The sequence below is a fragment of the Euleptes europaea genome, chromosome 4 (assembly GCF_029931775.1).
Source record: "Euleptes europaea isolate rEulEur1 chromosome 4, rEulEur1.hap1, whole genome shotgun sequence".
NCBI classification, from domain to species: domain Eukaryota; kingdom Metazoa; phylum Chordata; class Lepidosauria; order Squamata; family Sphaerodactylidae; genus Euleptes; species Euleptes europaea.
Window position 1 is genome coordinate 108,170,364 of NC_079315.1, and position 26,677 is coordinate 108,197,040.

Sequence of the window (26,677 nt, forward strand, 5' to 3'; positions counted from 1 at the left end):
GTAATTTTTGGTTCTGCTCCTGCAGATACAAAAGATGATGTAAACCCAGGCAGGCAGCAATAGCAGGAAGGTCTATGTAGACCTTGTAGGGTCACTATGCATGATTATTAGGCTGCTGTGTGCATCTTGCCAGGGCACTGGCTATGAAGATCTGAATCTGAATATGTTCTTGAATATAACCAAGGGAGGGACAGTGGAACACATGAAGCTGCCTTTTACTTGAATTAGACGATTGGTCCATCAAGGTCAGTACTGTCTACTCAGACTGGCAGTGGCTCTCTGGGGTGTCAGGCGAAGGTCTTTCACATCACCTAAAACCCGATCCTTTGAGTTGGAGATGCCAGGGATTGAACAGGGGACCTTCTGCATGCTAAGCAGATGCTCTACCACTGAGCCAAAGCCCCGCCTCCTAGTTGTTTAACAACTAGGGTCTAAAGACATTTGAACACAAGAATATTTTGTGCCTTCTTATGAACAAGGCTTCTTTTGTTGGCCATTAGAAGATGAAACTGGTTTCAGAGCCAAAGACTGCAAATGTCTTAAGGATTCTTCACATGGGATGGTTTCCCTACATGGGCAGAAAATTCTGTGTAGGAAAAAAAGGCTTATGGATCATGTGTGTGATGAATGCACAAACGGTTAATTTTGCTGTTGGAACGAACAGTGGAAAAGCCAAGGCACTGGGGGGAAGAAAAATCTGTTCATACTGAAATTCAGCTGAGCCCCACTGTGGTTATTGAGCTTTTCACGGGATGCTGCCTACGTTCCTAAGGTAATTTCCCCCACGATGCCCACCAGACCCACAGAGCAATCTTAAGAGTCACACTCTTCTAACCAGGGCCTTAGAAGGATGTAACTCTGCTTTAGGTGGCATTGCTAGAAACTGGAATTGTCAGCATTTGCATGGGGAACCTGGAAGTAACTGAACCCTCAGAGCCAAAATTGTTACAATGCTGCTAAAAATTACAGGTACTATACCCTGCTATGAGAGCTTTGTTGGCAACGCAAGGATGCTTGGATCAGATATACTGCTTCAGGCTAAAGGGAAAACACAGAAGGTTCCACCTGAGAACTCAATTGTGTGGAACTCAATTTTTACGAGGGCCAGATATGACATAAATGTAACTTGGTCAGGCTGGGCCATACCTCGCCAGCCCAGATTGAAAGTGGGGGTGGGGGAAACCGCCTCGACTGGCTCGCAGGCCAGAGAAGAGCTGTCAAGGGGTCAGATCCAGCCCGTGGGCCTTATGTTTGACTGCCCTGCTCTAGCCTATGTCAGTGCCTACTGCAATAAACGTGTTAGGGTTTGATGCAAAGATGGGTTTCTACCAATGGAAGGCACTTCCATCAACTGAACGGAGCTCAACTGCCCCCCCTCCATTCCCTCTGCAAGCCCCTGAGCCCCTGAAAATGATCCCTTATCCTCCAACATCAGCATTTTGAGAATAAATGATCCTCTGTACATGGCAGAGTATATTTGAAAAACCTCTTTAATAACAATGGGTTGGATCCAGCCAGCCATTTCAGCTCTGTCTAGGCCAATTCTCCTCATGGCAGCCCCTGTCCCACATGGCTTTTGTCCACACAGGTTTCATTTCACAATCCTTAACCCAACCTTTTTGGCATCCAAAGTGGTCCTCCTGTTTTTACAAGCAGAAGATCTGGCTGGATCCTACCCCAAAATCTGAAGGAGATACATTTTCTTCTCAGCAAGCATCAAGTTGTTTATATATGTAAGTTGCGAGGATGACATTCACTTCATATTAAAGACAGAAGATATGAAGAAGAAGCCAGACAGGCCTGGGAAACAAAATCACATTTATAAATCAAGCCACACAGCTTTGCGTGACATCAGTCTGAAAACCAAGGCACGCTATGTGCTGCGGTGGCATCTAACTTTACTGCAACCATAAAATTTTGTTCTGAAGGTTAAGCCCAGGGGGGGGGAAAGCTCCCCTAATATCAGATTTATGGAGGAGGTTACGATATTAATGGGATATACTATTTCAGCAGACCTCAAGGTAAAATTAAAATGTGTTGAGATGTCAAAGTGCTTTGCTCCAATGTTACAGACAGCAGGCCCCTGTTCGAAGGAACACACCTCTACATTAATTCTGCCTGCAAAATGCAACCCTTGTAAAATAGCTCTTTGGCTTTCTTTGCCAAAGCACAGTTTTAGGTTAATTGGGGAAACACTTTTGGTAACTGGGGAGCTTCATAACCTTGCAAAATCCCAACCCATGTTTGGCAAATCAAAAAGATAAATAGCCAAGTTAAAAAATGTAAAGTTTTGGCTAGAAGACCAGCACTTACTGTTTTGGAGGGGAAAGGGAGATAATTTATCAAAGTTGTTAGAACAAGTCTCTGCCAATCTCAAAAGAGATTGAATTAATTTTTAAAACAAAAATTACCCAGGAAGCAAACGTCTTCCCCCTCTGTCTCTCAACCACCTATTCCGGCAAATATCATCCTCAGCAAAAGTGTAAAGATTACTGGGGGCAGAACTTTGCACTGACTGTTATTTTTGTGAAAAATCAAAATGTCTAAACTGTCCTGTCAGCACGGGCTCTAACTCCATTGTGGATCCACTGTCAGTGAGTTAGATTTATTCCACTTTATCCCCAGTGCAGACAAATTGCCAACACATCTGGAAGTTAACAACACACCAAGTCAACACCCCCTTAAAGGTAAATGTAGTCCCCTGTGCAAGCACTGGGTCATTCCTGACCCATGGGGTGATGTCACATCCCAACGTTTACTAGGCAGACTATATTTACTGGGTGGTTTGCCAGTGCCTTCCCCAGTCGTCTTTCCCTTTACCCCCAGCAAGCTGGGTACTCATTTTACCAACCTCGGAAGGATTGAAAGCTGAGTCAACCTTGAGCCGGCTACCTGAAACCAACTTCCTTTGGGATCGAACTCAGGTCGTGAGCAGAGCTTGGACTGCCATACTGCAGCTTACCACTTTGTGCCACGGGGCTCCTAACTCTTGTTAGCAACATTTAATTAGCCAAGGCTATGAGGATTGTCTGAATGTAGACCACTTCACTATCTAACATTAATTAAGGTCTGCCAAACCAGGATCTGAGACCATGGTTTGAAGTTCATTTATTATGATATCGTCAGACTTGGAAGCTAAGCAGGGTCAGCCCTGGTTAGTATTTGGATGGGAGACCACCAAGGAATACCAGGGTTGCTGTGCAGAGGAAGGCACTGGCAAACCACCTCTGTTAGTCTATTGCCATGAAAACCCCCAAAAGAGGTCGCCATAAGTCAGCTGTGACTTGATGGCACTTTACACAAACAATGATGGTTTCATGTGATGTATAAGCGTAGACATGCTGGCTTAAATCATGACTTGTTTGGGCAGAGCAAAGACAACAGAACCAGCATTTGACATAGGAAAGCAACATATGAGCAGCTGTCAGGAAGCCAAATACTGGTTTCACAAATTAGCCGTGCTTCAAATATACCGGGATTTCACCTTGTGTCTGAACTGAGGCCTTGAATCTGAAATCCTGGCAGCCATGGAGAATGGTAGAGTCTTACTACATATCAGCTAGGGTTGCCAGGTCCCTCTTCACCACTGGCAGGAGGTTTTTGGGGCGGAGCCTGAGGAGGGTGGGTTTTTTTGGAGGGGAGGGACTTCAACGCCATAGAGTCCAACGGCCACAGCAGCCATTTTCTCCAGGTGCTCTGATCTCTATCGGCTGGAGATCAGTTGTAATAGCAGGAGATCTCCAGCTATTACCTGAAGGTTGGCAACCCTAGTATCAGCAGAGGCCAGAAATAATGAAAACCCTTAGAATAAAACAAGGCCACTGCTGGCTGTTCATATAACCAGAGCCTTTGTTTTGAACAAGGGCATTTTAAAATCCATGGGGTGCAATGATCGAAAACCAATAAGGTCACATTTTCATGGTTATGAAATGAGTTCATTCTATTATCGTTCCTTCCCCGTTTCCACATCCAATTATAAGTGAGTCTGTATGTACGAAAGGTTCTTCAGAAATCCAGGGAATGAACTGCAATGGACTAAAGAACGAAAGGGCAGCGATCCCCCTGAGTTCACAATGGTAACCTTATCTCACTTGCAAATTAAAGGCTTCCTTAGTAATAGAACAGAACATCCTCCAACATCCACTGTTCTTTGCAGAGCCCATACCCCTTTCTTTGATTAAATACCATTGACAGTGCTTAGAGAATTCTTTGAAGACATGACTCCTAAATTGCACAATAATATTTTTTTAAGTGCTCAGCAGAAGGAAGGTGAAAAAAGCATGCATCTAGGTAGCCGATGAAGATGCTTGGAATCTGGCAAGTTGCAACCTGCAACGACATAGCACTGGGACGCCTAGGGTTGCCAACCTCCAGGTAATAACTGGAGATCTCCTGCTGTTACAACTGATCTCCAGCTGATACTGATCAGTTCATCCCGCCCTCCTCAGGCTCTGCCCCAAAAAACTCCCGCTGATGCAAAGAGGGACCTGGCAACCCTAGCTGTCTTCCAGCTGATGTTCCTAGCTATGCCTTAATGAAGCTTGCCGACTCTAGGTTGGGAGATTTGGGGGGGGGGGCGTGGAACCTGAGGAGGTCAGGGACCTCAGCAGAATATAATGCCATAAAGTCCACCCTCAAAAGCAGCCATTTTCTCCAAGGGAACTGATCATTAAGAAGAAGAAGATGACGATGAAAAAGAAGATGAAGAAGAATTGGTTTTTATATGCTGACTTTCTTTACCTTCTTAAGGAGAATCAAACCAGCATAGAATTGCCTCCCCTTCCTCTCTCCACAACAGACACCTTGTGAGGTAGGTGGGGCTGTGAGCGTTCAGAGACAACTGTGACTAGCCCAAGGTCACCCAGCTGGCTTCCTGTGGAGGAGTGGGGAAACCAATCCGGTTCACCAGATTAGAGTCTGCCACTCATGGGGAAGAGTGGGAAATCAAACCAGGTTCTCCAGATTAGAGTTCACAGCTCCTAACCACTATACCACGCTGTAGTCTAGAGATCACTTGTAATTCCGAGATATCTCTGGGCCCCACCTGGAGGCTGGCAACCCTAGCCCTAGCTTTATCTTCATCCCACGCTCACTTTTCAAGTCTTTAGGTTGGCTTCAAGTGACCTGAATTTATATACACTCATTCTGACAAATCAAAGCCAAAAAATGTGGCGGTAATTTTCACTGGGGAATGAATTATGGCTTGCAGGGAACAGGTTCTTCCTGAATGCTTATTCTTCTGGAGCAGAGTCCCCAGATCCATTTCAGCTGTTACTAAGAGTAGAATCCGAACTCAAGAAGAAAGTAGGCCTCCATGTTCTGGAATCTGTTGTAGTCTCTTTAATAGTGAGTGTGTTTGTATAATCTTTTAAGGAGATAGATCACGATGGGTAGCCATGTTAGTCTGTCACTAGCAACAGAAAAGAGCAAGAGTCCAGTAGCACCTAAAAGACTAACAAAATTTCAGGCAGGGTATGAGCTTTCATGAGCCACAGCTCACTTCTTCAGGTACCTGTAGTGAGCTTTGGCACACAAAAGCTCATACCCTCCCAGAAATTTTGTTAGTCTTTAAGGTGTTACTGGACTCTTGCTCTTTTCTAAATGTATAATTTTTTGATTAAAATAAAATTTTAAAACCCTGAATTTTTAACCATTTTTATTGTTTTTGGTTAACTTAACGTTAAGGTAACAATAACCATTTCTATTGTTTTTGGTTAATCTAACGTTAAGGTAACAATAACTATGTAGCCCATGGCTGCCACAAAGTTCATCTCTGGGTCCTGGGGAGCATCCAAGACCTAAGAGAATTAATTTAAATAAATCCTATATATTTCAAAAAGTTATCTTCAGAATTATGTGGCATCATGAGGGGGAAAGTGCTGTGACTCTTATAACATGTAATATTATGTAGGTGCCCAAAACAGTTTCCCTCAACGAGGTATCAAAGACTTATTACAGAAGTGCAGGAGGTGTGGTGGAGAGGATAGAAACAAGTGTTCCCAAAAGCTAAGGTTGCCAGGTCCCTCTTCGCCACCGGCAGGAGATTTTTGGGGCGGAGCCTGAGGAGGATGGGGTTTGGGGAGGGGAGGGACTTCAGTGCCATAGAGCCCAATGGCCAAAGTGGCCATTTTCTCCAGGTGAACTGATCTCTATCGGCTGGAGATCAGTTGTAATAGCAGGAGATCTCCAGCTAGTACCTGGTGGTTGGCAACCCTACCAAAAACCATGATTTGTGGCTTAAATGCTGGGCAAAAAGACTTTCTTTTTTCAATCACAGAAATACAACAGGGAAATATGACATCTCTATACCCCCACAAGCACAAGTTTCTAGCACTTTTCATCCTAGGAAAGGTTCACATTCTGAAAAGAAGACGAGAGAAGAGAAAAGGCGTGAGATCTGAGTGACAGAGAAGGATATTTGTGGCTCGATAAAGGCTTGATTACCGTTGACTCTTCACCACCTGTGACCGTTGAAGAACGAGCTCTCCTAGATGGGCCGCTTGGCTGTTGAACAATAATTAATGTTAGAGTTATGGAGTGATCAGGAATGAAAGTCATGGATTAATTGCATGTCTTCAGGACAAGAGACAAAAAAAGCAATTTTTCATCATTTGGTCAACTTCACAACCAAGGGAAGAAGCAATCACTGATAACAAGGCCATGATGCCCTTTACAGTAATTCCATGTGATAGGACCAGAAACATGATCCTAAATACATCCCATTACCTTTCCCCCCAGATAAGTCGACATGGTATATATGCAATTTCAGAACAGAGTTATGCTTGTGATGTTACAGCAGTGTAAACTGTGTGTACATCTTCTTCCAAAGAACTTACATACTAGGATAGGCACTCAAAGGCAGTATCTAAGCCATTAATTAAAGTCCATTATTTTGAACAGAATACATAGAAACAATATACAAAGAAGAAGCAGAGTTATATAGAAGTTCAGAGTCAAGTGGCTTCTTTTTGGGTGCAAAGCCTTGGAGAGAATGCTGCTGAAAAGGAAGGCACTGATCGTCATTGTTTCCCGTTAATTGCACCTATCTGCAATTAATTAATGGTGCACATCGGAAAAGAGAGAATGTGCAAGCATATGGAGAGGAAAAGATGGTAAGAGCTTGATGGCTGAAAGAAGAAAAATTACTGAGAGTGTGTTAAGAGGAGTTTGGTCATATCCAGTAGCCCCAAGACAATATTTCTGATTGGGTTTTGTTGAATTCTGACAGAGATCGACATAACTGACATTCAGAGAAAAAGGTTCAGAACTCGTTCTTGATCATGCAGTCCCTCTTTTCGCTAGATTCTCATGCAAGCCAACCCTTTCCGAACGCTGAATGCAGGAAAAGAAGGCCCAAGTGCCATAATGAACCATTACTGTGTGTTTTATAAAAGGAAAGAGCAGATACTGAGGCCATATTCCACACAGCTACTTGCTTGTTACAACCTGACCTTCACAAATCCTTGAAATTTCAAAAGCAGTTCCATGTTTGTGGGTGGGAGCACAGCAGCTGCTGCGCCCAATCGCAAGCTACTGGTAGGTGCATGTAGTGCAAATGGCATTGTTCAGGGGTCCCCAATCTTTTTTGAGGCCGAGATTACCTTTGGTATTTTGAGTCAGAGGGGTGAACACCTTTTTAACATGGCTGCTGTAGGAGGTAGAGCCTAACACAATACCTCCCCGCCCCCCCGCTTTGCAGCCATGAGAAATCCTTTCATTTACAAGAGGGGAGCCAATAGCAAGTTCCCCCTGACAACGGCTCCTCCCACTTTCTGAAAAGTTTGGCAGGCATAGGCCCCATGGCCCCCATGGACGCCATGTTGGAGAACCCTTAGTTCTTTGGGTTATGGCAGAATACAAGACTTAGAACAGGTAACACCATAGAACAGTAAGAGCACCAAGATATTTTGTTAGTATGCAAGAAGAAAACAACACAAAACATTCTCAACCAGGAACCAAAAACTTATCAGGGAAACTATGGCATGTTTCCTATTTTCCAGTCAAATCATTATGATAATATCTCCATTGAATGGCACAGAATAGACATTTATAATCACTGCTAAATATGTGACCACCAGTCTTAATAGCTTGCGTTAAAAACCCCACACACAATTCAGGAATTACTGACTTTTTGTTTTGAGTTAAGAACATAAGAAAAGCCATGCTGGATCAGCCCAAGGTCCATCAAGTCCAGCAGTCTGTTCACACAGTGGCCAACCAGGTGTCTCTAGGAAGCCCACAAACAAGACAACTGCAGCAGCATTGTCCTGCCTGTGTTCCATGGCACCTACTACAATAGGCATGATCTATTCTTCTTTCTGCTTCCACTTCTGTTCTTTGATGCATCCTTCATAATGCACACAAGTGCCCCCCCATTCATCTCTTAACAAGCATGCATCTCTCAACCACACACAGGACCAAACATATTCCATGACCCTTTCTACAGAAGCCCTCAGCCTGAATCCCAGGATGCCCGAAAAATGCCAAGTTCGTCCGGCCACAGCACACGCAACTATCATCCGCTTTCTTTGTGCGGTTTCCTGCATCTCCAATCTGTCCCCAGAACCACTTCTCTCCGGATTCTGTCTTCTCTGCCCACCTTTACTTCGAGTGACATTGCCTCTGGTTGACATGTGACTGGAATTGTTAACTGAAATAATTTGCCACAGGAGAAGGTGACACTGACTCCGCAGCAATGAAATAACAGTTGATATATAGTACGGGGTGTTTTTTTATTTTTAATAAAGGGGAAATAGAGGAGAGAGAGAGAGACAGAGAGAAATAAAGGCATCCTACTTACCAGTGATAAGAGGGACTGCTCGGCGACTGCATCGGTTACGCTGCAAGATCTTAACCTTGCTGAGGGGTCTCTTTGCTGAGGGAAACAAAACAGCAAACCGTTAGATTTGTACTATTTTGTGGCATTTTCTCCTGAAAACATGTCAGGTGTAGCACTGGATATTGTTTCTTCTACCTCTTCAACAACCCCACCCCTTCTGAACACAAAGGGCTGTCGTTTGCAGGTCCTTAAGCAGCACCGAGTCAAAAGATATCTCGCCCTCACGTATCAATGTCTTCTTGAAGGGGTTAAACCAGCCTGAGGAAGCCACGCCGGCAGCAGCTCTCCAGGGTCTCAGGCAGAGGTCTTTCACATCACCTATTTGCCTAGTCCCTTAACTGGGGATGCCAGGGATTGAACCTGGGACCTTCTGCATGCCAAACAGAGGCTCTACCACTGAGCCACAGCCCCTCCCCAATCCGAAATACAGACCACTTCTGTTCCCAAGCAGTCTGGATAATGGATACTCAGCCGGTACCACAAACTGGTAACTGAAAACATTTTCTAGATCAGTAGTTCTCACACTGTGGCTCAGGACCAAAAAGAAGGCTGCGACTCTCTTGCAAGGCCAGCAAAAGGGAGAAAGAAAAGCAGGGAGGCTGGGGGGGGGGGGCGGCAAATTGGGATTTGCCTCTGCATAGTGTGCAAAATGGCCACGAAATGCAGTCTCCTGGCTCAGTAATACTATAAATTTATGAATACAAAACATGAAAAATAAAAATAAACTGGTTTAGTGCTAACTGATGTGAACTTCTCAAATTTTAATGCTAGGGAGGGGGACCATAGCATGGAGTTACTTTGCAAGCGAGTCCCCAAAAAAGTACAGTAAAATTTAGAAAGGGAGTCCCACTTCAAAAAGCTTGAGAACCCCTGTCCAAGATTGAGAGTCAAGATTAAGAGCGGTGGTTTGGCGTGGTGGACTTTGAACTGGAGAACCGGGTTCGATTCCCCACTCCTCCAGATGAGCGGAAGAGGCTAATCTAGTGAACTGGGTTGGTTTCCCCACTCCTCCACATGAAGCCTGCTGGGTGACCTTGGGCTAGTCACAGTTCTCTCTGAACTCTCTCAGCTCCACTGACCTCACAAGGTGTCTGTTGTGGGGAGAGGAAGGGAAGGAGATTGTAAGCCGGTTTGGTTCTTCCTTAAGGGGTAGAGAAAGTCGGCATATAAAAACTAAATCTTATTATTATTATTATGAACATGATCATCTCCATCTCCCACTTTATGGAATTGCCCGTGAGAATGGCCAAGGAGACAGGGCTGTGTACTCCAGCAATATCCAAGTAATTGAAGCTTTTCACCTGACATTCGATGCAACGTGCACATCCACTCAACATTTTAAAGCCTTATTTAGGTTCCCTATCTCGTGAACTACAAAAGGCAAGCGGATAACGGGTCCCATTAAACTGCAATATGCTCTCCTTCCTGCATACCAGTCAATGTTTATAAGGTTTTCCCCCAATTAAAAGAGTCTAGTGGTACTGTTATCCCCAATGATTTCATTAGCCTACCCACATTCATCATGGCCTACAAAACACGCACTGAATTTAGAAAACACCGACAGATTGCTCCTAATTACTCAGTTCTGATCACAAATTATCTAGTTATACCCTTGCACAGTCAACCCCCTACAGAGCTCAGCTGCATCAGGTTTTGAAAATGTAATCTGTTAAAATGTCTATGAGGTTTAAAGATTCCTTCCATTTGGATACCTATCCACTAGAACAAAAAGGAACACTTCCCACATACAGATTTACATATTTATCTCAACAATGCACTTTGAAAAAATTGCTGTAGTGTTATTTGAGGAAAGCCTACTGCAAATTATACATCAAACAGAATGAGTATCTCTCCCAGGCAATTGAGATTTACAAAAGACGGATATAATGTATATGCAGGCCAATTTTGATCATGTTTACTCAGAGGTAAGTCCCACTGCATGCGACTGGACTTCCTTCCTATCGAGTGTGCTTTGGGAATGCATTTAAATGGCCCAATCCTAGGCATATTAATTCAGACTAAATTCCCATTGTGTTCCATGGGCAACCTTAATAGCTAGGGTTGCCAGGTGGCTTGGAATGGGGGGCAATGGCTCGCCAATACATCTGTTCGCTGACAGCAAGGATCGCCTGTGTGTGCAGCCGTGAGCAATGCGATCCCATCACTTCCGGTTTACTTCTGGAAAGCTGCAGCGTAACGGGACGATTTACCACTCAAATGGAGGTTTGAGTGGTCATATTCCGGAATTGGAGAGATGGCAGCAAAAAATGTCAGAATACGTAGTGGTGGCCAAATTAACTAATATGTTGAAAGGGAAAACGATGGATGCATTTCAAAAGAAATGGAAGAATTATTTTGATTATGCCCAACTGAAAGTATAAAATATTTGCATTTGAGAGCATGTTCTAAGGACGGATGAAAACTGGGGAAAATAGGTAGTAAATTGTGGAATTATAGTAGGGTGATAAGCAAGATTAATAAGTAGAAGTATCAGATATGGTTTGTAGTGTCAAAGTTTAGAACTTTGTTTAATCAGTAGTACCATAGAGTGAAAGACGAAAAGGCCTATAGAAGTTATATGCAATTTAGAATAGCCTATTACTAAACAGAATTGATAGTATAAATTAATATTTTTGATTATTTATCGGCTTATTCATAATTGTTCACTGATTTACTTGGAAGAAGTTTAAATCTGTATGTGTATGTTATGTTTGTATGTAATATTTAAATTGTTAATAATTTTTTTTTTAAATGGAGGTTTGAGTGGTAAATCGTCTTGTCGTGCTGCGGTGCTTCCAGAAGTAACCTGGAAGTGATGTTATCGCGTTGCTCATGGCCGCACACGTGCAATCCCCGCCAGAGGAGAGGGTGGACCTTGCAACCCTATTAATAGCCCAATTTCAATGGGGAAAAAAGAGGGAGACATGTGATTACCTACACACTGGGGTGGACCCTACCCAATCCTACCATGCCACTGAGCAAAGTTGGAAAACCTCCTCCAGCCTAGGCAGCCTCCAGCCAAGTCACCCTTTCTCTAACAGAAGAGCCGCTTAAGTTGGAGGAATGCTCCTTAGACTGGCAAACGATTCCAAACTTTGCTCAGTGGAGCAGCAGGTGAGGGACACTTTGTGCAAAGCGCATTTGGCGCTTCAACTCTACCATAAATATGGAAGTCCGTGCTCTCTAGCAACTGTGTATGCACCTCAGAACATCCTACAGATGATTCCAGTACTTTCTGGAATTCAGGTATAAATCATACCACTGTGTATAGTTTGTTCTACCTATTGCTGTAAGTTGGTTTCCTACTATATAATCTTTGCACTGTTTAATGCAGGTATAAATTATACTACTGTGTATAGTTTGTTCTATTTATTGCCCTAAGCTGGTTCCTAGTATATAATCTTTGCGCTGTTTAATGCATCGTGTTAATATTTACACTTTGCCTTGCTTCACCTCTCTCTCAGATCTCTGGTTAGGTCCAGATTTCTACAAGTCAAAACCCTATTGCACCATCTATTGGATGCCCCATCCTGTTGACTGTATTGACTTATTCTGTTTAATCCACCTTGAGTCCCAGCGAGAAAGGAGGACAATGAATAACATAAAATAAAAAAATATATAACCCTCTATATAGCGAGAAGAGCATTTTTCAAGGTCCATTCACAATATTTGAATTCTGTGCTTAAGTACCAGGACAACAGTCAGTGCGTTCCTGAAGGGGGGCTGAATGCTCTTTGGAGCTGGCGTGACCCCTACGCTGGTGCATGTGCCACTTGCGCTGTGCAAACGGGCACGGATGCCAGCGTAGTGCCACTTATGCCACACACCCCCGGACCGTGGTGGCAGCGTGGGGCTTGGGCGCTGGTGGGGTCTCCTGCCAGTGTTCTCCTCACACAAATACCCATGCCAGAGTCCCAGGAGGCATTCCCAGGGTGTTTTGTGGGGAGGAGGTGCCATTAGGCAGCTTCCAAACCCCTTTCACCCTGGGAAAGCCTCCTAGGATGGCGGCAGTAGGCCCACATTCCCCTATGGGAATTCCCCTATTTCCTGGTTTTATTTTGGAAAAAAGGCTTTTACCCCCTCCCCGTACCCCGCAGTTTGTCTCCCCCCTTCTGGAATGCACTGAGAATCTTAACCTCTGAGTATTAAACATCCTGAGCATTCCTAAGAATTCCAGGAATCAGAACAAGCGTACTGGGAAGGAAAAGTAGAGCACATTAACCACATGCAGCGAGGTTACTTACAATCATGGAAGAGAGTTGTTCCCCATTCGAATCGGAAGTGATCTGAAGTCTTCTGTTCAGTTCGTCCGACAGCTCCGGAGGACTAGTCCGAGAGATGGGCGAAGCAGGTGGGGGCGGCAAGGACAGGCTCAGGGAATCTCCACTCGTGCTCACTTCTTCGGAAATCGTTTCCCAAGGCTGACGAAAAGAAAAGCAACTGTAATAAAGAGGCCAAAAAGCAACCTCCTCTGCAGGAGGCCCTTTTGCCCGTGATCCCTAAATACCGTTTCGAGCCTCAACGGGGACCACTTATCGAATGAATGGAGAGAACCAACACATACTTTTAAAAAACACCCTCAAAAGGCAATTAGCATTTGCTAATCAGCTTTGCTTTTAGCACACTGTACTGCTGACTTTATATACAAGGAGTGGAGAGGGGGAAACATGCTGGCAGATAGCTGTGGCAGGATACTTAGCATTTATGAGCCAGAGAAAAACGTGTGAAGATTTTGGATTGGGTGTCATTGGAAATAGAGATAATAGTTATGACAAGAGTGATTATGGGATTTCAGAACAACTCCACAGTTTCTTAACACAAACTATGCTATGGACCATCAATAGGAGACCTCCGTACTTGTATTTATTGATTATTCAAATAATAGCTGTTTTTTTTCTTTCTTTCTTTCCTTCCTTCTTCTTCCTTCCTTTCTTTTTCTTCCTTCCTTTGTTCCTTTTCCTTCCTTCCTTTCCCTTCCTTCCTTCCTTCCTTCCTTTCTTCCTTCCGTTCTTCCTTTCTTCCTTCCGTTTTCTTTCTTTCTTTCTTTCTTTCTTTCTTTCTTTCTTTCTTTCTTTCTTTCTTTCTTTCTTTCTTTCTTTCTTTCTTTCTTTCTTTCTTTCTTTCTTTCTTTCTACTGTGATTGTTTTCCATCCAGGACTCAATTTAACAGCCCTAAAACATACCATGGGCCCATTTGGCAGACTCCTTCCTTTTCCAATTTTATTTGCCCCTATGGGTCAGTAGTCGTTTCTGTCAGCCAACTCAAACACAGAAGTTCAAACCCCTATCTGCTCCTATCTCAGAGGAAATTAATAGTCAAAAAAGAAAAAGCCAGAACACAGAAATCTCAACTGTACAGAAGGAATTGTATAGAAACAGCAGGGCCTCTACTGTTGTAGCCCCAAAGCCATGAATGGCTTTCCAACGGTTGATGCATTATAATGAGTTTGGGTGAAATTGACTGCAATCCAAATAAGGAGATCCATATAAGAAGGCGGCTTTTTGGTATGCATTCCTTGCTGAATCAGGAATACAGACATATGCATATACAGCTAAGCATGAGAATATAGATGCAGTCCTCCTGTACTATGTTGCTTTCAGTGGGACTTGCCTTCACATGCGCATCTGGATGTGAATCCTCAAGCAACAGAACATATAAATACCCCTTTAAAGCAGAGCTAGAGTTAGACAGGTGAGGACAGAAAGCAAGCTTCAAAAATACTGTGCACAGGATGGATTATAAATGGAAATCAAGTCTATGCAGATTTACTAGTATGTAAGTCCCGCTGATTTCCATAAGGCTAGGCAAGCACTCACGCAATTGTATCCTAAGTAACTAAACAGACCGCCAGTCAACCCCCACCAGCATTAAGCCTTATTTAAGCTTTCCTCCATCCAATTATCACTAGTAACAATTAATTACAGAAGGCCTCTGTCTTTACAGTGGGGAACAGGTTGTGTTTTTTTTTCAAAACCACTGCATCTTTTGAACTTTGCCTTCACAAGCACATCTTTCTGGAAGCTTTAATTTTGGGACGTACTTCTGGTGCCTCTACACTCTCCATAGGCTCTGGATCCAAATCCTCGCTGATGTGTCTCCTGGATCGAAACCTTCGGTGGGCCGCTTCTTGATTTATCTGTCTGATGTTGTTGTCAGATTCGGATGCTACATCCCTGAAAGGTAGAGTTCGTAAGAGAATAATGAGTTTGGGGCAGGGGAGTACAGACTTTATTATAGTAGCAGTGTTGCTAAATTAAGATGAAAATAAAAACCATCATTTGATCGGATATATAGTAGGGTCTTGCCTTGTGCATCTGGATTGCATTAACAGTGGCACCCAGTGACAAATCACATCTCTAAATCTCCAGCAAATTAATTTTAAATGATCATCCTGTTCTCCAAAGCAAACAGAAAGCTTGTGGCCAGTCTTAAGCCATTAGCTTTACCAAGGGCAATTTCCAGTGACCCAGATGGCTAAAATATAACAGGTATTAAATCCAGGTATAGTATCTTAAAGAACAATTCACACTGAATACAATCATAGTTAAATTGTGGAACTCCCTGCCCCAGGATGTGGTGATGTCTGCCAACTTGGAAGGCTTTAAGAGGGGAGTGGACATGTTCATAGAGGATAGGGCTATCCATGGCTACTAGTCAAAATGGATACTAGTCATGATGCATACTAGTATCAGAGGAGCATGCCTATTATATTAGGTGCTGCGGAACACAGGCAGGATGCTGCTGAAGTCGTCTTGTTTGTGGACTTCCTGGAGGCCCCTGGTTGGTCACTGTGTGAACCTAATGCTGGACTAGATGGGCCTTGGTCAGATTCAGCATGGCGCCTATGTAGCAAAAGTAGGCTGATTGAAAGTTCCCACAACAGCAAGCAAAGGGGATTTTTTTGTGAAGCTCCCGTGGGGGCATTTTTGGGAGTAGAGGTCCCAAATTTTCAGGGCAGCTTTCAGGGACTCTCCTTGCACCAACCCCATTTGGTGAAGATTGGGTCAGGGGGTCCGGTGTTATGGGCTCTGGTCACCCCCTCCCTCCTCCATAGACAAGCATTAGCCGATTAGTGAACGAACAGAGAATCTGACTCTCCTGCTTGTATATGGAGGCGGGAGGGGCGACCTCTTCCAGACCCCATAACTTCGGACCCCCCTACCCAATCTTCACCAAACTTATTTTCGGTTCGGGTTTATCGATATGCACAGCCCTAGTCATTAACAAGAGCACATACTATATGACCAATGTGCTACATCCTGAACATACTAGCAAAGATGAGGACAGGGGGAAGTGGTCTCTTAGAGTATCATCCAAAGGAGAGTAACACCCTTCTAAGTCTATGGCACACCACTAGTAGTAGAAGAAGAAGAGTTGGTTTTTATATGCCAACTTCCTCTACTACTTAAGGCAGAATCAAACCGGCTTACAATTACCTTGCCCTCCACACAACAGGCAAGAGACTAACAGGCAAGAGATTTTCCAAGGCAAGAGACTAATAGAGGTGATTTGCCATTGCCTTCCTCTGCATAGCAACCCTGGTAATTCCTTGGTGGTCTCTCATCCAAATATTAACCAGAGCTGTCCCTGCTTAACTTCGGAGACCTGACAAGATCTGGCTAGCCTGGGCCATCCAGATCAGAGCATTCAATGGACTTAGAAGGGCATAGCTCTGTTGACGATAGCACTGTAAGACAACTGGATATTAGACTCCTACTATAATGCTATTAATGGAAAGCCATCGCCTCTTTTGTCATAATTAAAGCATCAAACTTGCGATAAGCAGGAGTTAAAGACTAACATATTTTTATTACAGCATAATCCTTCTGTTGACATCAGAAGCAATGCATGGCTCATCAAGAGGCAAACCTTTTACGTAGGAGCTATAAAAAGCAGGGGTCAAGGGGTGCTGAAATGGTGAAAAAAGCTGGGTCAAGGGGCACTGAAATGGTGAAATTTAATGATGTACAATTTAAATCTATCTTTAACCTGGGCGGGCCAGGCTAAATGAGATCTGACAAGATTGGGTAGCTAACCAGGGTCAGCCCTCATTAGTAATGAGATGGGAAACCACCAAGGAAGTCTACGGTTCATTAGAGGAACATTCCTAAAGAGTGTGTTTCAAAGCCTGAGGCTGATCCTCCATTGCCTGCAGAGGCGGGCAACTGCGAACCATCTCTGTTCGTCTCTTGCCTTGAAAACCCTACAAGATGGCCATAAGTTGGCCACCACTTGACTTGACACCACTTTCTACCCAAATTGAAATCTAACCAAGAAAAATCCAGAGACCACTCAATAATTTTGCTAAGCTCCTTAAAAAACCTGTGATAGCTGGATTATTTTTTTCAAGGCTCAAAAAGGTCTGCCTCGTAAGGAGCCATCATTGGGTCTGAAGAAGTAGGATCTAGTCTGGGGACACTTATCTTGGGATCAAATTTTGTTGAACCCCTGAAGGTATCACAAGACTCCTGTTTTGTATTTTGTTTTTGTTTTACTGCAACAGACTGACATGGCCACCTTTCTGGAACAAACAGCAACGTTCTTCAGGCTTTAAGCAAATGCTCAAAACCAAATAAAAGCACTTTAAATTCATAATATTCTCCAAAGGGCCGCCATGTTGGTATATTGCAGAAAGAACATCCATCCGTGAGACCCTAACAATTTGCTGCGGCTTTCATAAACGAATGCCTGCTTCATGAGATGCAAGCTGATAACTTCAAACATGTGTATGTCTTAAGTGCCGTCAAGTCACTTCCGACTCATGGTGACCCTATGAATCAATGTCCTCCAAAATGTCCTATCTTTGACAGCCTTGCTCAGGTCTTGCAAACTGAGGGCTGTGTCTTCTTTTATTGAGTCAATCCATCTCTTGTTGGGTCTTCCTCTTTTCCTGCTGCCCTCAACTTTTCCTAGCATGACTGTCTTTTCCAGTGACTCTTGTCTTCTCATAATGTGACCAAAATATGACAGCCTCAGTTTAGTCATTTTAGCTTCTAGGGTCAGTTTAGGCTTGATTTGATCTAGAACCCACTGATTTTTTTTGGGGGGGGGGGCAGTCCACGGTATCCGTAACACTCTCCTCCAACACCACATTTGTCATGGTGCATGATGCTGCAATGTCACTTCCAGGCCCGTAGGGTGACACTCTAGGAATTCCCCAAATTGCTATGGTAAAAACCACTGAGATTTGGGAAATGGCTAGAGCATCGCTGCAGTGCTGTGGCATCACTTCCATGTATGTAGCTGAAAGTGACGCCATGTCATCATTTTGCTCCTGTGGTTCCATCAAGCAGCAGCGGGAGCCCATAGCTGGGGACAGGGAGAGGTCTTCTCCTATAGCAGGAGAGCTGGCACACCTAGAGGCAGACAAGATGCCTCCAGCTTAAACCCACGATTAAAGCCACAATCATGACACAAAAGTTCCCTCCCCTTTGCCCCTGGTATTTAGAAAACTGCTGCCTCATCAACATGGAGGTTCCATTCATTAATTTAAAATATTTTTATCCCGCCTTTCTCCTAGAGTGCCCTAGGCCAAGAAAAGTTCCAATGGAATTAAAAAAACACACACATTAAAAACTGTCACAGTTATCTCTTTGACAAAGGGAGCTTTGACTCTCGAAAGCTAATATCCTGAAAATCTGGTAGGTCCTCTACGGTGCTACTGGACTCGAATGGATCTGTTTCACAGTTATCCACTACATCACAAAAAATGTTACCTACAGCTGATTGGCTACAAAAGCGCAAGCTCTCACCTTCAACAAAGAGCCCATAAAATCAGCAGAAAACACTGTGGAATAAAATGGCTTTACATTTCCCCTGTCCCCTAAAAGCCAGGGATGTTGGGCCTGATTTCTTTGGGCAAGCCATGGCATACAGTCGGAGCTCCGACCCAAAAATCCCAAACATGGGCTGATGAACATCAAATGCTCCTAAGGGGTGGGACAGAACAGAGGCACTGCTTAGAGGAGTCCAATCAGCATATGGTTCCTATGGAAAGATATGATCACATCTAATAGATATTGATCGACTGACCCTAATTTGTCTCGTCTTTTCTCCATTGCCTTATCCTGTGGCTTATAATTATAGGTCGCGTGAAGAAGAACACTTACATTAAACTTGGCCGGTGCCACTGCGTTGTCCTGTTGTTATGGTTGACATAGTAGGTACGCCCGAGATTGTCCACTTTCTCTTCCCATCCAGGAGGTAAGGGAGGGGGCGGTAACTCTTCCTGGCGCTGAGAGGCAGAATCGTTGGAGTCCACAACCTCCCAGCCATGCTTCAAAGGGAGAACAAAGAAAAGGGCGACATTAATTCTAACACACAGGAGCCGAAGCATCTGCAGGTCCATCATGGAATTAAAACACATGTCCTTTCCACTGATGATATAACACATCACAAAGTGGTAGCCACGGCTCAGACTAGGGTTGCCATCCTCTAAGTACTAGCTGGAGATCTCCTGCTATTACAACTGATCTCTGCTTAACTGCTTAAGTCGACCTGAAGAACTGGCTTGCAGGGCCGCATGGGGCCACTCAACCGAGGTTGCTCCAGAGCTGCTGTCACTCGTGTTGTTAACAAACTCCGTATAATTAGAGCCCAACAGAGTAGTTCTGTCCTGAAACGTTGACGTGGCAGCCCAAGAAGGAATTCCACGTTTGATTCCTCTCCCGGAACTGACATTTATTCAATTCGTTTGAAAACAGTGCTTCATTCTGACTGCTGTCCCAAAGAATAAAGAGTGCAATAACTCATTGCTGATTCACTCATTGTATGATAACTAGACATCATTTCCAAATGTAGCGTGCTACAGTTCTCGCGGCTGATTCACACAACACTTTTAATGCATTGCAGTGTGGGTCTGTTTGGCTTGCAACCCATAATAAACTGCAGAGAAAACAGTTACCCTACGGCTTATCATGCCCACAGTGAAGTGACAGTCAGTCAGCTGTGTGGCGAACCACAATCCACAAGTACGGTGAAACGATCAGGTGAAAGCTTTTGCTGACGAGTCAATGCTCTGAATGCCATGAACATATGAAGCTGTCTTATGCTGAGTCAGATCATGGAACTATCAAAGGTCAGTACTGTCTACTCAGGATGGCCGCAGCTCTGCAGGGTCTCAGGTATAGGTCCTTCACATCGCTTGCTACCTGATTCTTTTAACTGGCGATGCCAGGGATTGAACCTGGGACCTTCTGTATGCAAAACAGATGTTTTTCCACTAACAGCGCATTCCTGATCTCTAAGAGCGAAAGCCCTTAGGAGGCCAGGAAGGCGCGGTGCCAGCATTCGGGCCCCCTGTGCCAGTGTCCGTGGCCTGAACGGCAGGAAGCCTTGGAAGCTGGTTGTGAGTTGGTGCTGCGGCAGCACCGCCCAAGGACGCCGACAGGGCCTTCCGCCAGTGTCTCACCACTGTCAAAGCCCACGCTGGCGTCCCAGGAGGCGTTCCGGTGCTGGGTGCGTTTAGGTGGCCTCCAAAGCCCTTTTGGGCTGGGAACGCCCCCGTTTTTAGGGGGGCAAGATACTACTTCTTCTTCTTCTTCTTCTTCAGATATCACTAGTCACCTTGCATCTCTTGGCCTACCTGTAATCCCCAGGGGGGCACGAGCCCAACTGCAGCTGTCCCTGCTCCCCTGGACATCTGCATGGGTCCCAGTAATAATTTTAATACTCAAGGTGTTTGACATCTGTGTTTGGTAAGGAGAAGGGAGACCCAAATATAAGACATTTATTGCATAGGTAAACTTTGGTTTGCACGGTGCACAACCTGCATTGGCATTGTGGGCAATTCTGTAAAATGACTTTCCGATTGACTGCATCCTCACTGCGGGGCCCAGAGGAGGATTTTTGACACTTGGGATCTAAGACATAGCATAGGCATTGCTTATTCATTAATAATACTTAGCCTGGATGCGAAAAGATTTGCCAGTGAAACAATTCTGATCTGACAGCTGAGCAAGAAAAATTATGAAGGTGATAAAGCAGCAATGGAAGGTATGTTTTATTATTATTAAGCTGTGAGTGTTATAAAAACTCACTGGCTTAATGCTTCTATGAGGAATATAGCCACAGGGAGATTCCATACACTGTAGTCTTTTATGGCTGGGGGACTGGGGGCAAGCTAGGAGACACCATCTTCCTTCTTTCTTGGCCAACCATCCAGCTGATTAATCTGAAGTCCTTTTCTGCTACTGAAGTTGAACTTGGTCAATCTGAGATAATTTTTTTTAGTATCCAGCCTGCTGTACCAGGATTGACAACTTTCTATGCAACACAAGTAACTCTTGCCTTTGCACTCCGATTTCAAGAAACTTAGGCTACTATTGTCCTATGGAAACTTTAGAGGGGAGGGACCGTGGCTCAGTGGTAGAGCATCTTTTTGGCATGCAGAGGGTCCCAGGTTAGGCAGATCATAAGAGGGAGGGCACCTTTGCCATCTTCTAGGCATGGAGTATGGGTCACTGGGGGAGTGGTGGGTAGTTTGGAATTTCCTGCATTGTGCAGGGGATTGGACTAGATGACCGTGGTGGTCCTTATGATTCTATGGTTCAGTCCCTGGCATCTCTAGTTTAAAGGATTAGATAGTAGGTGATATGAAAGACCTCTGCCTGAGACCCTGGAGAGCTGCAGCCATTCTGAGTAGCTAATACTGACTGTGACGGATCAATGAACTGATTCGCTAAAAGGCAGCTTCATGTGTGTCCATTACGATTGTGATCTTAGCCCACTTTAATCTCTAAGCAATATAAGCTATCAAGAGGAGAGATACCTTGCATGCCTATCACCATTATTTCAGGTAAGAAAGTTTCAGAGGTTTGCAGTAGACCGTGTTGAACTGCAGTAGAACAGCAAGATTTGAGCCCAGTAGCTCCTTAGAGACCAACAAGATTTTGGGGGGTATAAGCTTTCAAGATTCATAGCTCTCTTTGTCAGTGAGAGCCAGCGTGGTGTAGTCTAGGTTAAGAGTGGTGGTTTGGAGAGGTGGGCTTTAATCCAGAGAACCGGGTTTGATTCCCCACTCCTCCACATGAGCGGCGGTTGCTAATCTGGTGAACCAGGGTTGGTTTCCCCACTCCTACGCATGTTGCCAGCTGGTTGACCTTGGGCTAGTCACAGCTCTCTCAGCCCCACCTACCTCACAGGGTATCTGTTGTGGGGAGGGGAAGCGAAGGAGATGGTAAGCCAGTTTGATTCTCACTTAAGAGGTAGAGAAAGTTGGCATATAAAAACCAACTCTTCTTCTTCTTCTTTGTCAGATATGTATCTGACAAAATGATCTTTGAGTCTTGAAAGCTTCTACCCCACCAAAATCTGGTTGGTCTCTAAGGTGCTACTGGACTTGAATCCAGCCATTCATGTAAGGAGTAATCAAGAAACTGGAAACGCCTCAAATTAAAAGCCACTTACCTCAGAGTCCTCCCTCTGGTCGCCATCCTCATCTTGGCCACCATTCTTTGGCATGTAGGCCATCTTCAGCCTCAAAAAACCCTTTACCCGAGATTTGTGGCTGTCAGGAAGAAAGCAATTGTAAAAACAGATGAGCTACTTAAGATTTGTGTGCTAGAAAAGCAATTTCTTAGCAAGATGGATAGATGGATGGATGGATGGATGGATGGATGGATGGATGGATGGATGGATGGATGAACGGATAGACAGACTCACCTTCTTGGCCTGAGAAGGAAATCTTTAAATGTGTAAGGCCGTTCCATAGTTGGGTCTTCTGTCTATTGATAACAATAAGAAAATTAAGTCAGTTAATACTCAAGAACACATTCATACATGCCTGGCAGACTTTCCAAAGAAGCTCTGAACAAAATTTCCATTTTGAAAAGGAACTCTGCCTCTATTGGCAAGCGGAGTGAATTCTCAACTGGACACTTCCACTAGGTGTCACCCTCAACAGCACTATGGAGGCAGCCAAACAAACAATGTCCTGGTGCAGAAAAATGCTCAGGAGGCAGGAGTGGTCTGAGATGCAGAAAAAGTTTTTTTTTTAAGCCCTCGCTACAAAACAATAATGTAACCCCAATGCCCAAGTCTACTTCCTTTTTTTTATTTGTTTGCTTCACTAACACACTTCTAGTATGCACAGAAGAGTCAGGCCCTTTACCGTGTACATACAACAGCCCCTTAAGTAATGGACTCCCACCCCAGACTAGGGTTGCCAGTTCCGGGTTGGGAAATAACTGGAAATTTTTGGGGCGGAGCCTGAGGAGGGCAGGGTTTGGAGAGAGGAGGGACTTCAGTGCCACAGAGTCCAATTGCCAAAGCGGCCATGTGGAGATCAGTTGTAATAGCAGGAGATCTCCAGCTAGTACCTGGAGGTTGGCAACCCTACCCCAGACACATCCACACATTAGCAAGGTGAGAAGTAGGAAAGATGTTAGTTGAAGAGCTGCAGAGGGAGGGGGGAGCCCTCTTCCTGCTCACCTCCCCCCGCCCAAACTCTTCAAGCAATGAGTTATTGTGGCATAAATTAGGAAATTCCTGGATACTTTGTGGGTGGAGCCTGGGGAGGGTGGGGTTTGGGGAGGGACCTCAGCGGGGTACAATGCCATAGAGTCCGCCCTCCAAAGCAGCCATTTTCTCCAGGGGAATTGATCTCTGTATCCTGTCGATCAGGTTAAATTTCGGGAGATCTCTGGGTGCCACCTGGAGGCTGGCAACCCTACAAGTGTGGCAGTTGGTTGGAAAAAAGGTGACAGGTAGAGACTTCTCCAGACCTCAGCTCTGTAACTAACGGCTTCCCATTCCTCAGCCATGCTGAACACTGCAGGCACGCAGCAAGAGTCCAGCGTGACCCGGGGATGAAGTGCTATATTGCCTTGCGATTATTGTCCTAGCCGTAAGAATGTCCAAATAATGACACTGCATTTTAAAAACTCAGAGTCTAACACCATAGCAAAGGGAGAGGCAATCTCACCAGAGGGGTCACGTTTCCAGCAATGTGGGAACTCAGTTCTGAGAGGCGCCAATTAGTGTGGTAATTGCAGCCAGCGATGCATTTGCTGCATCCACAAAATTCTACACTGCATATTTTTTTAATATCAGCTTGAGTGCCTTGTACTTTGGAACATCCCACAACCCAAGAATTATCAGTACGAACTGGCAAACCACAAACAAATGGCCCTAAATGACATTACACTTTTTTTTGCATTCATTGTTGCTCGTTAAAAAGGGGGTTGGGGGAATCACCTGATTTAAGCTCAGTCACTTGCATGGGGGCTTGATGTCTGTGGGTGTAGGTTGGTGTTCTGGGCGTCCTGCCTTGGGCCAGGGGGTTGGGTAGGGTGGCCAGGTGCCTGTTAAAAGCGGGCAATTACCCACCAATTAACAGGCCTGGCCGCCACCTCAGCTGGCTGGTGGGGGAAACAGGCCAGCTAAAGGGGGGCACGATCACCAATCGTGTGCAGCGTGGCATGGCATAATAATGTCCCTTCCGAATGTCCCTTCTGAGGTCCAGAAGTGACAGGGAAGCTCTAGTACATTCCTCCATGGAAACCATAGAGGTTTTTTTAGGAACAACCTAAAGCATCCCCCTCGCATCCGGGTTTATCCCAGAAAGGGCATTATTGCACGAACACGCTGCATGCTCGCAAATCGCCCCCCACACCAAAGCCCCCGCCGATGGCAAGGGTGGACCTGGTAACCCTAGGGTTGGGGTAGATGGTTTGCAGGCTCCTTCTGGGCCCATGACTCTATCAAAGTTTTGGTTTTACCTGGGGTGTTGCCATTTGCTCTTGTTATGCAAGTAGAAAGCTGCAGTTCTCACTATGCAGATTCTCCCTTATCTCTACAGTGAACCACCTACTTCCAGACACCGCAACTACCTATTGATAAAAGCAGCATTAACCTCTTGCTGGAGCAACCAAGGTTTAAATAAAATTGTGCACAGTCCCTCAGAACGCCCCTAGCCATGTACCCGTCCAATATAACCTCTTTGTACTTCCACACTCATGAAAAATTGGCACAGCAAGCAGTTTAAAATACGTTTGCTCGGTATTTTTTAAAAAAATGAACTAATCTACAACTTTTAAATATTTTTCTTACTGCATTTTTTAATTTTTTTGTGCTCCGCCTTGACTCTCAGAGAGAAAGGCAGCCTGTAGGAAAACAAATAAATCAATTCAAAAAAGCTCGTGGCAACTTACAATCCAAGAGCCTGTTCAACCCGTGAAGCAGTTACGATGCTTCTTTTCAACATCAGCATTCTTTTGATGAAACCAACAAACACTAAATCCTCGGAGAAGTCCAAGGATTCTTAGTTTGTAGGAGAGTCTGTTAGACATACATCCTTATTTACACAGGACGACAGCTAGAGGTTTGTTATAGTCCAGCGTTGATCTGAATTTTCGCTGATTCTGACGTTTGGCTTGAAAATTGTCCTAGCAGTGAGGCAGAGCTCACTGCCAGAAAAAAAGGCAACCTAAGAGAAATCAAAGTTGCCAGGTTTCTTTCATGGGGAGCAATTTCTTAAGCATGGAGCACTGAAGCTCACAAGGAAATGCTAAAGGCGTCATTTTCAAAAGGACACAAACATGAAATTGTATAAACAGTTTTGACTTTCCCCTAGTATGAACAATTTTGCACTGAAATACGGTCTAGTTCTTTCAGTGTTTATTTCCACAACTCTCACAGAACCATGCTGGATTCGACAGGGCTTTTCTTGTGCTCCGTTTCCTCTGGATTTCTATAATAATAATTTCCATTCTCGGCTGAAAAGAACATTGGTGTCGAGAACCTGCTCAGCTGAGAGGGTTTCTGATGCAGCTGCCTCATTTGCAAGGCCAGAGAGCCTTTCTAGCTACGCCTACTTGCAAAGGAGAGCCATACTTCTTAACACAAGAGGAATATAACACGTAACTCTTATTTGAAAGCAGACAAAGAAATGCCAAAGGTCTTCATGTGCAATGCGAACCACAGTGGTTAAGGAGGCAAAGATCCTGCAACACTTTTATGACGTTTAAACTCACTGGTCTGAATTCTATCACTCTGCTCAGTAAAGTATGAAACCTTCATTTTCTAAATAAGTGGTTCTTCTGCTGAAACAACAGGCAAGGAGAGAAGAGAAGTAATATTTGGATATATGGTATGGCTGATGTATATATAGCCCTGACCTGGATGGCCTAGGCTATCGGAAGCTAAGCAGAGGTGGCCTTGGTTAGAACTTGGACGGGAGACCACCAAGGAAATCCAGGGTGCTATGGAGAGGCAGGCCATGGCAAACCTCATCTATTGATTGATTGATTGATTGATTGATTGATTGATAGCCCTCCCTCCCCGGCCAAAGCCCGTCATCTCTTGCCATGAAAACCCTCCAGGGTGGCCATAAGATGGCTGAGACTTGATGGCACTTTACCCAATACTAGCCATCTCCCCTCCCCCCCGCCACAAGTAATTCTTAATTCGAACAAAACACTACCTCTCTCACCCCCCACCCAATGTGGACCTGGGAAGACAAGGAATTGGATATGGAAAATTTCCACAAGCACAACAATCCTTGGGCAAGTGGAAGTCCTCCTTGTCTGCTTGTACTACATGAAAGCAATTGTTATCTCCACTATCTTTTTCGTACACACAAGACATAGAGCAAGTTATTTCTTCTGGTACAGTTTCAAAAACCAGATTAAATGAAATCCTGTGAACCATTGGGAAAGGGCTGTGGCTCAGTGGTGGAGCATCTGCTTGGCATGCAGAAGGACCCAGGTCCAATCTATGGAATCTCTAGCTTTTGTTTCAGACTTCTGAAATCCTAGTTTTATAACTTTGCTTATCAGATTTCTTATTCTGTTGAATGCCTGACCTACCCTGTGTAATGTGCCTTGAGTCTGAATGAG

General features: G+C 44.5%; 1 protein-coding gene across 8 annotated transcripts in view; it reads right to left on the minus strand.

Moving 5' to 3' along the window:
* NEDD4L (NEDD4 like E3 ubiquitin protein ligase) overlaps positions 1-26,677 on the minus strand; it is a 321,176-nt gene that overhangs the window by 57,163 nt on the left and 237,336 nt on the right. For 4 of the 8 annotated variants that reach the window (XM_056847912.1, XM_056847913.1, XM_056847908.1 and 1 more), the window contains 7 exons: positions 22,503-22,564; positions 22,248-22,347; positions 18,950-19,116; positions 14,881-15,013; positions 13,084-13,260; positions 8,801-8,875; positions 6,445-6,504 (listed from right to left, as the gene is read on the minus strand). In XM_056847912.1, coding sequence (XP_056703890.1) covers positions 6,445-6,504; positions 8,801-8,875; positions 13,084-13,260; positions 14,881-15,013; positions 18,950-19,116; positions 22,248-22,347; positions 22,503-22,549 — 759 coding nt within the window. In that variant the 5' untranslated portion in view covers positions 22,550-22,564. The remainder of the gene's footprint in view (positions 1-6,444; positions 6,505-8,800; positions 8,876-13,083; positions 13,261-14,880; positions 15,014-18,949; positions 19,117-22,247; positions 22,348-22,502; positions 22,565-26,677) is intronic. The other 4 variants (XM_056847914.1, XM_056847911.1, XM_056847909.1 and 1 more) reach the window with 1 other exon arrangement.